Raw genomic sequence first — 12799 nt, forward strand, 5'->3', positions numbered from 1 at the left:
CTCATTGTGTTCATATCGTTTCAAGAATTCCCTCTTTGCCTTTTCTCGTTTTTCCGCCGGTAGTTTAGCAATATTCTTTAATTCTTTCATCTTGAGTGGTTGAATTATCGGTTGGCATTTTTTCCTCATATTGCACCATATATGAAACGTACAAAGAAAGTTGAAAGCATACGGAAATACCTTATTAATAGTATACATCAATGATGAATCTTGATCGGATACAAAAACTTTAGGAAGAGCACTCTCTCGGAAGATTAACTTCAATTGTTCTAACCCCCATACATAACTCTCTTTCTTATCGTTTTTCATGAAACAAAAGCCACATTGAATGGTTCCTTTGTCGACGTATGCCCAATAATGTTCATCAATGGCATCTCATATTTGTTAGTTTTGTATGTGCAATCCAATATAATAACTTGTGGGAAGCAGACAACCAATTGAATGCATTCCGGGTGCACAAGAAAATGGTGTGTCACTTGACCAAATTCATCCAACTTCTTTTGGCAAGCGTAATTACACTTTACCCCTAACCACATCACTTGTTACATCACCATCCTACCTTGCAAATTGAGTCTTCTAATCATATTTCTTGCGTTGTAGATATTTTGCATAGTCGACTTATTATTCTTGTCGTCCTCCTTCAATTTACTAAGAATCCTAGACGGTGGCATACGTGCTCGTGTCATTTTATCAACTTCTAGCATTTCGTTGGGTTTGAGTCGCGCTACTTTCGCATGTCCATGAAGGTCACATGGATGTGGGTGGTTATGACGACAATCCATATCTTTATTCATAACCCAATATTCATCATCTTTGTTCAAGGACTTATTCTTGTTCTTGAGGTTGAAAACGATCTTGAAAGGCAGTTTCTTTTCTTCGTCTTTGTCCTATTCTTTCTCCTGGTCTTCCCAACATATACATAACCCTTTTTAGCCTTGCTATCGCTGGTTCCACTTCGCTCACAAATCAATTCAAATCGAACCCCTCGGCTTTGTCATCCTTTAACTAGTACGCAATTTATCTTCATCGCATGTTCCTCATCCCAAGCCAGTGCTTCGGGTTTAGTTTTCCATCTCTACGTTCATTCAAACACAAATAATTAGTAAAAAAACTTCGGAGTATTATGACAACATTAAGGTAAACAACAAGTTCTTACATACCAAATCATTTTGGAAGTGATCCTTAATATCTTCGTGAATTATGTATACGGGATCGGGTTGATTTTCCATCGGTACAGGTCCATCAAGCACGATCTACAAAGAATAACACAGTAAGATACTTCAATGAAAAATTAATGGTGAGGTTCGGCTATTACGATAATCTAGAAACGTGCCGAACCTTGGAGAAATACGAGGTTCGGCTATTACCGTATTCACAATATGTGCCGAACCAATACAAAATTCTTAATCCAACAATTCTCAAGAATACAAATGATAAGGTTCGACTAATATTATACTTATTCAAAAAGCCGAACCCTGTATTTCCAACAGGTTCGGAGCTTACGAATTTCTCAATATAAGCCGAACCTTAAACTATTTTTCTTCTTAAAGTTTCAGTGTAGGGTTCGGCTAATTTTAAGCAAGCCGAACCATGGTTTAGAAAATAGGTTCGGCTACTAATCATAACACTTTCAGCTAGCCGAACTGTTCATCCAAACTCGCCGAACCTTAGTGAAAAAACACAAACTTTTGATGATTTTAAGCTATAAAGTGTACCTGTGTATTAGAAGCATTGGGTTCCTCATATATGTACTCATCATCTGGATTTGGCTCACAAAAATCATCACCTTGAGTTTGATTTTTAGTTTGTGTAAAATCATTCTCATAAGAAATCAGCCATTTCAGGATCATTGTTGTAATTGATATGTATTTTCCTAGGTGTTTTAGATGAAGATTGACCCTCCTTATCCATTGAATCAAATACAAGCTTTTTTTCTCACTTTCCCCTCTTCTTCTTAAAAAAACCTAACTTTTTTTTTCTTACTCAAAATTTTTCATTTACACAAATTTATAACTAAATAATTTAGAATTTTTATAACTAATCATTAGTATTAACATTAATCCTAAAAGGGCAGATTTGTCATTACTAAAATATTTGGTTAAGGGGTTATTGATTTTGATATTTATAATCACTTTTTATCTTTATTCAGTATGCCCTGAAAGTTTTAAATATGCCCTGAAAGTTTTAGGTATGCCCTTAAACATGGTTGTATATTTTCCATGCATGCGTGAATGCGCAAACATCTTCATAATTACCCGAAAAGCACGGTTCTATTCCAACCCAATAAAATCTCAGAGCCTATCAAAGGTCCTAATAACATTCTAACAGTGGGCAAAAGCCCATTAGATATCCACCTAAATTAGGGTTTCCTCTAGGATTTTTTATCCCGTCCGTTCACCAAAATAAGCAAATCTCAGCCATCCAGTCATAACCTCATTCTACTTCCTTAAAACCAAACCATTTCAGTCTCAAACCTCCTCTCCACAGCCAAAACTAGGGTTTTTCAATCGACAAAGAAGAAAAGGAGAAAAGCTTAGATTCATTTTTCTTAATCTCTACAACTAATCATGGCGACACAGATGAGTAAGAAGCGAAAGGTAAATCACTGTTTCTGTATTTCAATTTTTTCTGATTTTTTGGTGAGTTTTTTGAGTCTGAAATCGATTGTTTTGGTTATGATTTTGATTTACAGTTTGTTGCTGATGGAGTGTTCTTCGCTGAGTTGAACGAAGTATTGACAAGAGAACTAGCTGAAGATGGTTACTCTGGTGTTGAAGTTAGGGTTACACCTATGAGGACTGAAATCATCATCAGAGCTACCAGAACTCAAAATGTTCTTGGTAAGAAATCAATACTCTTACAACTCTTATCAACTTTTGTTTGTCTATTTTGGTATAGATCTGATGGATTTAGGGATTTGATTTGTTGGTTGGATTTTTGGATTTTGGATTTGTGTAGGTGAGAAGGGAAGGAGGATTAGAGAATTGACCTCTGTTGTACAGAAGAGGTTTAAGTTCCCTGAGAACAGTGTTGAGCTTTACGCTGAGAAGGTTAACAACAGAGGTTTATGTGCTATTGCCCAAGCTGAGTCTCTCAGATACAAGCTTCTTGGTGGGCTTGCTGTTCGTAGGTGTGTGTTTATGCTAATTACATCTATTTACATGAATTTGATTTAATTACTGTGTTGGTATGATTTAATTTTGGATTTATGTTTTATAATAATTGCTAGTTACATCCATTGACATGAATTTGATTTAATTACAGTGTTTTTCAAATCTGCATCTGTATGTTTGTAAACTGTGTGTATAGTTAGAGTGGTTTGTGCACAATTAAGCCGATGCTCCGGAAAAATAATGAGGGAAGCATGGTACTGTGTACAGAAATCAATATTGGTACTAATGTCTGCTTGCTCTGATGCCTCTTGGCTCTGATTTTGCGGGCCTGGAAACGTGCCCACATTTTTCTCTATCTGAATGTTATTGGTAATCTCATTTTAGTGATCTGTTTGCATGGTTTCTACAATAATAGATAGTGAGAAGAGTGAGTTTCCTTAAGAAGCCGTTGCTTGGTCTAATATTTGAATATGGAGAGAGTGAATGCACTGCCTGTTTATAATTGAAGCACAGTTGCTCTTTCTACCCTGCCATCTATTAAATACTATGAACATCCAGTCTGTCATCTATAAAGCAAATAGGTATATTTGGTACCAACTTTGTGTCGGAAGATGACTACATGAATCATGCTCTTCCAAGCTATTTAGCTCATGATGCCTTAGTTTCATGTTTGTCAGCTCGGGTAGCCACATTCCCTCCTATATCTGCTTACCATTTCTTGTATCATTTTCGACTATTAGAATGTTCTGCGGCCATTTCTGCAGTAATTTCAGTTTCTTGTTGGCAGAACCTGGCTTTTTCCTTTATGATTACGTTCTTGTATTTTATAAATCTATTGAAGGTTCTGACTTCTGATTTATGAATTATCAAATCTTATTATATATCGCTAATGGAATTTCTGTGCTTAGGGCCTGCTATGGTGTTTTGAGATTTGTCATGGAAAGTGGTGCCAAGGGTTGCGAGGTACAATCTGCTGCTTTTCTTTCATGCATTCCAGTCTTTTACCCTCTTTTCTACTTGATTTGGTATTAAGCTTGTAATTGCTGTACAGGTTATTGTGAGCGGAAAGCTTAGGGCAGCTCGTGCTAAGTCCATGAAGTTCAAGGATGGATACATGATTTCTTCCGGTCAGCCTGTTAACGAGTACATTGACTCAGCTGTTAGACACGTCCTTCTTAGACAGGTCAGTTTGTACGCCTCAGCTGTTACTTAAATCTTTATGATTCCTTTATTTATTTTGAATGCGATAATTTTAAATTGTTTCAACTGTTGAGTGTCACGGGCAAATGAGGAAATTATATTTGTAAATGGGTAATTTGCGTCTGAATATTCATTGATGTTAACACCTTGGAGATCTGATGCCCTGAATAAATCTCTTCTTTGTATATTTGTTATGTTTTACTTCATTTTAGTTTTAAGTATTCGAGAGAATGAGGTGATGATTAGGTAATTTCCCTATTGGTTTGATTGCCGAAATGATGGCTTAAATGTATTATAGCTCTAGCTGATCATTCTCTATACTTATATGCAGTCTTTTGTTTTGAATGAAATATATGGTATGTGTTAACTGTTGATTTTCAAGGCAAATGAGGAAATTTTATATGTAAATGGGTAATTTGCGTCTGAATAATTCATTGATGTTAACACCTTGGAGATCTGATGCCTTGTATCTCTTCTTTGTTTGCTGTCATTGTTTTCTCCTGCTTTTGTTTGTTTCGTTTGGTTAGTAGTTCTATAATGGAGAGTATGAGGTGATGATTAGGTAAATTCCCTATTGGTTTGATCGCCGAAATGATGGCTTAAATGTATTAGCTCTAGCTGATCATTCTCTCCATAATTTCTTTACCTTTTATGGCGTCTTTGTTTTACTGTTGAATGTCATGGGCAAATGAGGAAATTTTATATGTAAATGGGTAATTTGCGTCTGAATAATTCATTGATGTTAACACCTTGGAGATCTGATGCCTTGTATCTCTTCTTTGTTTGCTGTCATTGATTTCTCCTGCTTTTGTTTGTTTCGTTTGGTTAGTAGTTCTATAATGGAGAGTATGAGGTGATGATTAGGTAAATTCCATATTGGTTTGATCGCCGAAATGATGGCTTAAATGTATTAGCTCTAGCTGATCATTCTCTCCATAATTTCTTTACCTTTTATGGCGTCTTTGTTTCACTGTTGAATGTCATGGGCAAATGAGGAAATTTTATATGTAAATGGGTAATTTGCGTCTGAATAATTCATTGATGTTAACACCTTGGAGATCTGATGCCTTGTATCTCTTCTTTGTTTGCTGTCATTGTTTTCTCCTGCTTTTGTTTGTTTCGTTTGGTTAGTAGTTTTATAATGGAGAGTATGAGGTGATGATTAGGTAAATTCCCTATTGGTTTGATCGCCGAAATGATGGCTTAAATGTATTAGCTCTAGCTGATCATTCTCTCCATAATTTACCTTTTATGGCGTATTTGTTTTACTGTTGAGTGTCATGGGCAAATGAGGAAATTTTATATGTAAATGGGTAATTTCCGTCTGAATATTTCATTGATGTTAACACCTTGGAGATCCGATGCCTTGAATCTCTGCTTTGTTTGTTTTCTCCTGCTTTTTTGCGTCTTTTTGGTTAAAGAGTTTGATTGTGGAGAGTATGATCATTCTCTCCCTTCTTACTCAGCAACCCTATGTCTTTTTTCTGTTTTACTACTTGCAGTTTTACATTCTCTTTTTTCTGCAAGTTTTACAATATTTCCGTTTCTGGGATCTTGTTTCATGTTTTAACTTTATTTCATCTGATTCTTTGTTGAGCAGGGTGTTCTTGGAATCAAGGTCAAGATCATGTTGGATTGGGATCCTAAAGGAAAGAATGGTCCAATGACTCCATTACCCGATGTAGTTACCATCCACCAACCCAAGGACGAAGAAGACTTTGTTAGGCCTTCAACGATGGCTCCTACCGATATTGAAATGCCACCACAAATGATAGTAGCTTAAAATGGATGTGGTTTCTAGTTTCTAGTAATTTTTGAGCTCTGTAATTTGCCGAGGATTTCTAATGATAATACTTTTCCAGTTTATGTTGGTTTCTTATTGGCGAGTAGTAGAAGACAGAGAACTTTTTTCAAGTTTAGAAAGATAATTTTGTTTATTCTTTATCTTTTTGTTACCTTTTCAATACTTGATCACTTGATCATCAGCTACTTAAACTTTCTAGCACCAAGCAAACTCTTTCTTTCTTGTTTATATTTCTTTTCCTTGATTTGCAAATGGGGCTTTGGAAACCTTTGGCCTTGTAGATTGGCTTATAAGCATCCTTGTCTTGGTTTTCCTTGTAGTTAAACCTAGTCCATAAGATTTGTGGTCCTTCCTCTTTTCCATTTTTCATTTTGATTTTTCTGAACCTCTAGAAAATATGGTTCTGAATTAAGAGGAGTTTCCAATGTTACAAAGAACCTGGTTATTGTGTGCTATAAAGATGGACTGGTTATCGTTGTGGGTGAGCATATGCTTGTGAGCAATGGAAAGATCTGTCATTAGCCGCAGTCTTTTCCATGTAAATGTAGTGGTCGTTTTAGGAAAAGCTTTTCCATGTATATGCACTTAAAATTTCACCAAGCTAGGAAGAAGAAACGGAGAATCCTTTACCTCAGTTGATGTGAGACTGTGAGCAGGCAGAGACCATAGTGGTTAGGATCTTTACCATTTTCGCGTTTTCTTTCTTTCTTGCAAGAGATCCTCATATTATTGCTATCCCGTAGATATTTCTGTAACGTCTGCATTGAAGTTTTGTCATATTGAGTCAGCTGTTTACTGTGAAGTTTTGTTGGTTACATTACATGCAACCCTTGACCTACCCTGTATACTGGTGCACATTAGAAAAGCATCATAACATCAAATTGGAATACTATTTGTTGCAACAGTTGAACCAGAGTGAGGCCATGAAAAGAAAGCAGTCATACTCAAGTGCATATGGTCAGTTCATGAAAAATGCAACAAACTCTTTCGCATTCGGATCAAGACATTGTTAGCAAGAACTTGGTTTTAGTTTTGAAATAACAAAAAGACCCCATTTCATTGAAAGAGTAAGTTATATTATTGACAAAATGCTAGCTGTGCATGGCACTAGCAACAACAACAACCAAAAAACTTTCCCTAACTCCATCTGCTGTTGCCGGAAACCTTCCATATAACTACTACGTCTGCGGTTGCCCTGTAGATAAAATTCCAAGCTGCGGTTCTGCTACATTGTACCACCTGATTATTCAAAGGGGTCGTCAGTTCATTAAGACTTGATAATCTGCACAAAAGTTACAATGCCATGAACAAAAGTTAAATTGCCTGATTCGAGAAGATCCAACCTAAGAGGATTCTTCACCATTTGAAACACCAACTGATTCCTCAGGATATGAAACATTAGCTGCCCGGACAATGTACACCTAGAAAGGAACGGTAATTAGAACAGATGGTAACAACATTTTTGAAGAATTTGAAATACAATTTGATGTAGATTCCTACAGAAGTATTACAGATAAGCTAGCATACTAAAGCTTGTAATTCAGAGTGATATAGGGTTTAAACAGCACCAGTTCAATCTTTATAGTCGTAGGCTGTAGTTATAAGCAGAATACTAAGAGAGCTGCAGTCATATGGCAGCACTTGTCAAACAGTATATGCAAGCTACGATTTTAAAAATCAACATGCAAAATTCACCAGACCAAGAAGTGCCACTCTCAGTGTTGAACTATAACACTACAAACCCGGCACATGAATGACAGTAATCCTACTAATTCAAAATTTTATCTACTGTCTACAGGGCATACATGTTATTATTGTCTCCACCAACTACCAAGCTTGATAGCAACCTCAGAACCATGAAAACTGTCTTCCACATAGTAACTGTATCCAACTACCAACTGGATCGAAGTTCTATAGCAAAATTATACTGAGAACAGCATCAATACATCATGGTGCGTTTGCTTGTCTAAAAACAAACAGCAAAATCAAATTTCAATACCTTAAATTCGGTAGGCTTGGTTAATTGGAAAACACAAGCATCACCATCAATTAGCTGGTGATCCAAGGCAAATCCTCTCCATCCAGCACTTAACCCGGTCTTCTCCACAAGGTAATTTGTAACACACTCATCTCCCTTTTCATCAACCAATGTAATCAATGCATCCCGTTTCGGCAAGTACTTCTTGCAAAAACCATTAGGGAGACCCTATTGACAATTTCAACAAGAAATCAACCAAGTTAAATATAGTCTCCATAAAAAAGATCAAAAGGCAAACAAACAAATGGTGCTAATGGTGCTTGACTTACCAACCAAAAACCACGGTTGACATGAGAATGAAGCATAGGTTTAACAAACGACGGAAATTCATTTCCAAGTGATAGTTCCAATTCATAAGCTTTCTCAGTTGCAATTGCTCTTTCTTTCTCACTTGCTACTGGGAAATTCTCCATTGAATCTCTTAACCCTCTAGCTCTTGAATTGTTTCTAGGAGCCCTTTCATACTCAAAAACAGGAACCTGCAAAATGTCACCAAATCAAAATGCAATTCAATCACATCCTTGCCATCAAATCAAATCAAATTCTTGCTTTAAGATTGTCATAACTCACTTCTTTATAGACTGGAGAGGGTTTGTCTGTGTTCCGACTTGATCTTCTTACTTCAACAAACTCAAGCTTTTTCTGAATCATTCTTCGTTTTGGTGGTTTAGCCTACAGTGAACAGAAAAAAAGTTTCAGAACCAAACTCAGTGGCGCATATTATCAAACAGGAAAGAGGGATTCATCGATCCACAGTGAATAAATGGAGAAATCGGAAATGGGGTTTTTGAGTGGAACAGAGTAAATGGAGAAATGGGGTTTTATAGAGAGATAGATACCTGTGAGGGTTTTGATGATGATGAGGAGGTCTTGAAATTGAGAACCAGACTACAGAGTTTGAGTTCTTCCATTCTCTTCTTGTTTTCTTCAATTCTTTGTAACCTTGTTTCTTCATACTTGCTACTACTCATCACCATTTTTGCTTATTTCAGTGTTGAGATTCCAAACCCAGAGTGTCTTGAAATCAGTCTCTTTTGCTCTCAAAGTGAAAGCTTCCAGAGGAGGCTGAAGAAGACGAAATGCGCAGAAAAGTGGAGTAGAGGCGGATCTAGGTTTTAGATGTTGGGAAGGGGTTTGGGCTTAATAAAACGTATTTGCACCGGGCTTAGGCATAGAGGGCAATTTACCTAAGATTGGTCGGTAAAGAATTTGGTGCCCGCGAGTTTAGAACTCAGATCATTGATATCATAAATGACACTACCACTGTATTACAGTGACACCGGATAAAAGAGGAAAGTTGGCTCAATGAGCAAATGAGCAAACGGTAACACACTTTCCCTATGGAAATATTGTCCCGACGTACTTGGTGAGCCACCGATGATAGAGGGCGAGAGCAAGATGGTAACTGCTTGGGAAGTTTTCATGTACCTTTGGTTGAAACTAACCATTCCTTTAGGAAAGGGCAGGACCAAGATCGATGACTGCTTCAAAAGTTCAAAAGTCTTCGTATTCCCCTTTTAGTATCATGATTTATAAAGAGGATACCAGTTCTACTAAGTGCTGATACCGTTTCATATAGGAAAAAAAGATCCCACCGATCCTGGTCGTTGGATCGATGAAATGGTATCAACACTTAGTAGGACTGGTATCCCCCTTTATAAATCGTGTTCTAGTATACCCTAATTTGTCTAGGATTAAAAGTTTAGAAGAAGAAGTAAAGAGGCCCGTGACGCTACCGGTTAAGAATACAAGTGAATCTCTTAACTTCGAGCAAGTTTCCATTGTGAGCATTGTTTCTTGCCTTTTGTTAGCCATTTTTCTTGAACCCACAATTCGGGGATATCAAAACTAATTGGAGGATAGAGGAGAAAGACAAAAACTGGATCCAAATATCAAATCAGGGTCACCCCTTATCTAAGTATTTTATATAATTCCTAATCTACCCCTCACTAATCAGGTTTAGTGATTAATTAAAACTAGTAAAATCTTAAGTATTTGTTAAATGATTAGTGTGTAATTTTATTTAAATTTGGATGTGTGAGGTGAGAGTAGAAGGAGGGAAAAAATATTTGAGGGAAATTTTTTGGTGAAAATGGAAGATGATTGTGAAGAGAGAATTGCTGCTGCTGAATCTTTAGCTCAACTACAACAAAAAGTGTTTCTCCAATCTTCAGCTAATGATAACAATTCACAATTGGAATTATATGATGAACCAACACCCTTAGATGAAGATTTTTATGAGCATGAAGTGTTTCGTGAAGAACCAACCCAAGAGAGTAAACTAGTTCAACTTAAAAGAACTCCCAATACTCAGGTAAAGGGGCTAGTGTGTTGAAAATTTGATTTTTTTCTTTGAACTTGCCATTTGTTTCTCTGAAAAAGATTGGTGCCGGCATAGAAGAAGTATGAATACAATGTCGGCTTCACTTATACCGGCATAGTATTCATACTATTTCTATGCCGGCTAACAATATCCCCCATTTTGAAATGAATGTCGGCGTTGTGTTCAACGAAAAAAACCATGCCGGCATTAAAGTTACTTTTTACCTACCACAGAATAAGCTACCAGCATGGTTCACTCCTAACTTTACCATGTCGGTACCACAATAAAAACATCCAGAAGTCAGTGACTTTGGAAGTTAAATACCGGCGTAGTTGATAAATTATCGACCAAGATGGCAGGAGGTTCCGGCGTGGAACCTTATGCAACGAGCAGGCCGGCACCTGTGCTTCCGGCATTGATTTCTAAGAAATTACAATGCTGGTACCACAAGAAAAACATCCAGAAGTTAGTAACTTTGGAAGTTAAATATTTCCATAGTGTATAAATTATCGACTAAGCCGGCAGGAGGTTCCGGCGTGAAACCTTATGTAACGAGCAAGCCGGCACCACAAGAAAAACATCCAGAAGTTAGTGACTTTGGAAGTTAAATACCGGCATAGTTTTTAAATTATCGATCAAGCCGGCAGTAGGTTCCGGCGTGGAACCTTATGTAACGAGAAAGCTGGCACCTGTGCTTCCGGCATTAATTTCCAAGAAAATACAATGCCGGTATCTTTTCAAATTTGGTCTTCAGTTTAGGTGCAGTTCGATCATGCCGGAACATTACTCGAGCATACCGGCACTGGTTTCCGGTGTTGTCTTTTTAGAAATTTGTATGCCGATAAGTTAGTCGAGCATGCCAGAACTATTATCCGGCATAGTATTTTAATTCTATTTGGAATTAATTTAATTTTCTTTTCATTCGTTCCTTAGATTGTGACATATATTGATCCAACAAATTCCAAACCACTTGGTCCGGATACGTCCGAATGCTATAAAATGCCTATGGTATGTTACTGTTTGAGGGTGAAAACGGTTTTAACTGATTTCGGTAATTTCAGGTGTGTGGGTGAGAAACGAGTCTAAACCCTAAACAATGTACTGCAAGGTAGTACTTTAGATTCAAGAGATCAATCTGTACAAATCCGGCCTAAAACAAGAAATGGCCGTTCCAGACTTGCTTCGGTCACAAAGAGGAGGAGAAGGGTTGGTTTTGGGGAGGGAAGCGAAGAGAGTGTTGAGACCAGAATAGTTGATCCTGGAAGAGTAGTTGTTTCGTGACTTGCATCAGAAAGTGGGAAGCTAACAGATGGGAAAGATAGCAAATGTTTTCTGAGTGTTGTATGCTCCTGACCAGAACTTGTTGTTCGATGGAAATATGTAAGACCTATTTATACAAGTCGAAGTGAAACGCACTCTGGTCTCATAAGAAATGGAAAACGTATGAGTAAATGGGAGAAGGTGGTAACCGGTAACGCCTGGAATTGATGTTCCATAAAAGAAAGTGTTTTACCATTACTCCCTGTATTTACTAACCGCCTCATCCTTATGACACTGTCTTGTAATGGGCGTAGTGTACGCCGCACGCTGTAAACCGCCAAACCAATACCCAATGAGCATCCCCCAGTTTGTGACATGTGTTGATGTCTTGAGTGTTTTCGTGGAAAAAATGTAGCATGTTGCTGTTGTTTGGCAAGTTGAGCTTGGGAGACTTGCCGGCTCGGTGGTGACCTTCGACGGTCGATATTTTACATCTTGAGAGGAATGGTAGCCGTTGATTATTGCAACCCTTCGTTTGGTAGCCAGTGGCATGAAAGCATGTCCGGCATGGCTTTAATATGGCCTAGTTTAGGCGTGGCCAAAAGCTAGGGTTTTGGCATTATTTGGGCGCGACCAAAACTAGGGCTTGGCATCGAGCCAAAAGGTTGCGCTGCGTTAGCTGGTAACCTTGGACGGCTAAGATCTGCGTCTTAGATGGAAATGTGGCCGTCGATTGTTGCAAGCCTTCGTTTTGGAAGACGTGAAGGGAAGGCCGGCATGGTATGGTTGAGACGCAGCAAGGTGGCTGACACCGCATGCCATTGGCACATGTGGCATGGTCGGCATGCCTTGGCGCGATTTAGGCGTGGCCAAAACTAGGGTTTTGGCGTTGGGCCAAAGGTTACCATGCATTGGTTGGTGACCTTGGACGGCTAAGATTTGCATCTAAGATGGAAGGGTGATCGTTGATTGTCGTACGCCTTCGTTTTGGCAGCCGTGAGGGGAAGGCCGTCATGGTATGGTTTAGGCGCGGCAAGGTGGCTGGCACGGCATGCCATTGG

General features: G+C 38.1%; 2 protein-coding genes and 10 non-coding genes across 13 annotated transcripts; 11 read left to right on the top strand and 1 right to left on the bottom strand.

Annotated features, from left to right (window-relative positions):
* The first annotated feature begins 2436 nt into the window (after nt 1-2436).
* On the top strand, nt 2437-6345 carry LOC113347569 (40S ribosomal protein S3-3-like). The gene is made up of 6 exons (XM_026591246.1): nt 2437-2597; nt 2693-2840; nt 2959-3130; nt 4022-4076; nt 4165-4296; nt 5914-6345. Exons 1-6 carry the CDS (start codon nt 2568-2570, stop codon nt 6094-6096), a joined length of 720 nt encoding a protein of 239 aa, XP_026447031.1. The 5' UTR covers nt 2437-2567; the 3' UTR covers nt 6097-6345.
* Nucleotides 3352-3461, top strand: LOC113354863. Its single transcript, XR_003362066.1, has one exon. It is a non-coding gene; the product is annotated as a small nucleolar RNA snoR100 (small nucleolar RNA).
* Nucleotides 4391-4480, top strand: LOC113354819. Its single transcript, XR_003362031.1, has one exon. It is a non-coding gene; the product is annotated as a small nucleolar RNA Z101 (small nucleolar RNA).
* LOC113354839 lies at nt 4542-4627 on the top strand. The gene has a single exon (XR_003362048.1). It is a non-coding gene; the product is annotated as a small nucleolar RNA Z102/R77 (small nucleolar RNA).
* LOC113354811 lies at nt 4691-4781 on the top strand. Its single transcript, XR_003362024.1, has one exon. It is a non-coding gene; the product is annotated as a small nucleolar RNA Z101 (small nucleolar RNA).
* On the top strand, nt 4858-4941 carry LOC113354836. Its single transcript, XR_003362045.1, has one exon. It is a non-coding gene; the product is annotated as a small nucleolar RNA Z102/R77 (small nucleolar RNA).
* LOC113354817 lies at nt 4993-5083 on the top strand. The gene has a single exon (XR_003362029.1). It is a non-coding gene; the product is annotated as a small nucleolar RNA Z101 (small nucleolar RNA).
* LOC113354841 lies at nt 5160-5243 on the top strand. Its single transcript, XR_003362050.1, has one exon. It is a non-coding gene; the product is annotated as a small nucleolar RNA Z102/R77 (small nucleolar RNA).
* On the top strand, nt 5295-5385 carry LOC113354818. Its single transcript, XR_003362030.1, has one exon. It is a non-coding gene; the product is annotated as a small nucleolar RNA Z101 (small nucleolar RNA).
* On the top strand, nt 5462-5545 carry LOC113354837. Its single transcript, XR_003362046.1, has one exon. It is a non-coding gene; the product is annotated as a small nucleolar RNA Z102/R77 (small nucleolar RNA).
* Nucleotides 5593-5683, top strand: LOC113354821. Its single transcript, XR_003362033.1, has one exon. It is a non-coding gene; the product is annotated as a small nucleolar RNA Z101 (small nucleolar RNA).
* Nucleotides 6346-7075: 730 nt separating the features above from the next.
* On the bottom strand, nt 7076-9256 carry LOC113353208 (B3 domain-containing protein At3g19184-like). Of its 2 annotated transcripts, none has more exons than XM_026596894.1 (6): nt 8995-9256; nt 8726-8827; nt 8425-8634; nt 8117-8323; nt 7461-7538; nt 7076-7356 (listed from the first exon to the last, which is right to left on the bottom strand). In XM_026596894.1, the coding sequence occupies exons 1-5, from the start codon at nt 9130-9132 to the stop codon at nt 7461-7463; spliced, it is 735 nt and encodes a 244-aa protein (XP_026452679.1). In that variant the 5' UTR covers nt 9133-9256; the 3' UTR covers nt 7076-7356. The 2 variants fall into 2 exon arrangements, with proteins under 2 accessions (XP_026452679.1, XP_026452680.1); XM_026596895.1 differs by having other exon boundaries at nt 7441-7538.
* Nucleotides 9257-12799: the final 3543 nt, after the last annotated feature.

The sequence above is a fragment of the Papaver somniferum genome, chromosome 2 (genome assembly GCF_003573695.1).
Source record: "Papaver somniferum cultivar HN1 chromosome 2, ASM357369v1, whole genome shotgun sequence".
In the NCBI taxonomy this organism is placed as follows: Eukaryota; Viridiplantae; Streptophyta; class Magnoliopsida; order Ranunculales; family Papaveraceae; genus Papaver; species Papaver somniferum.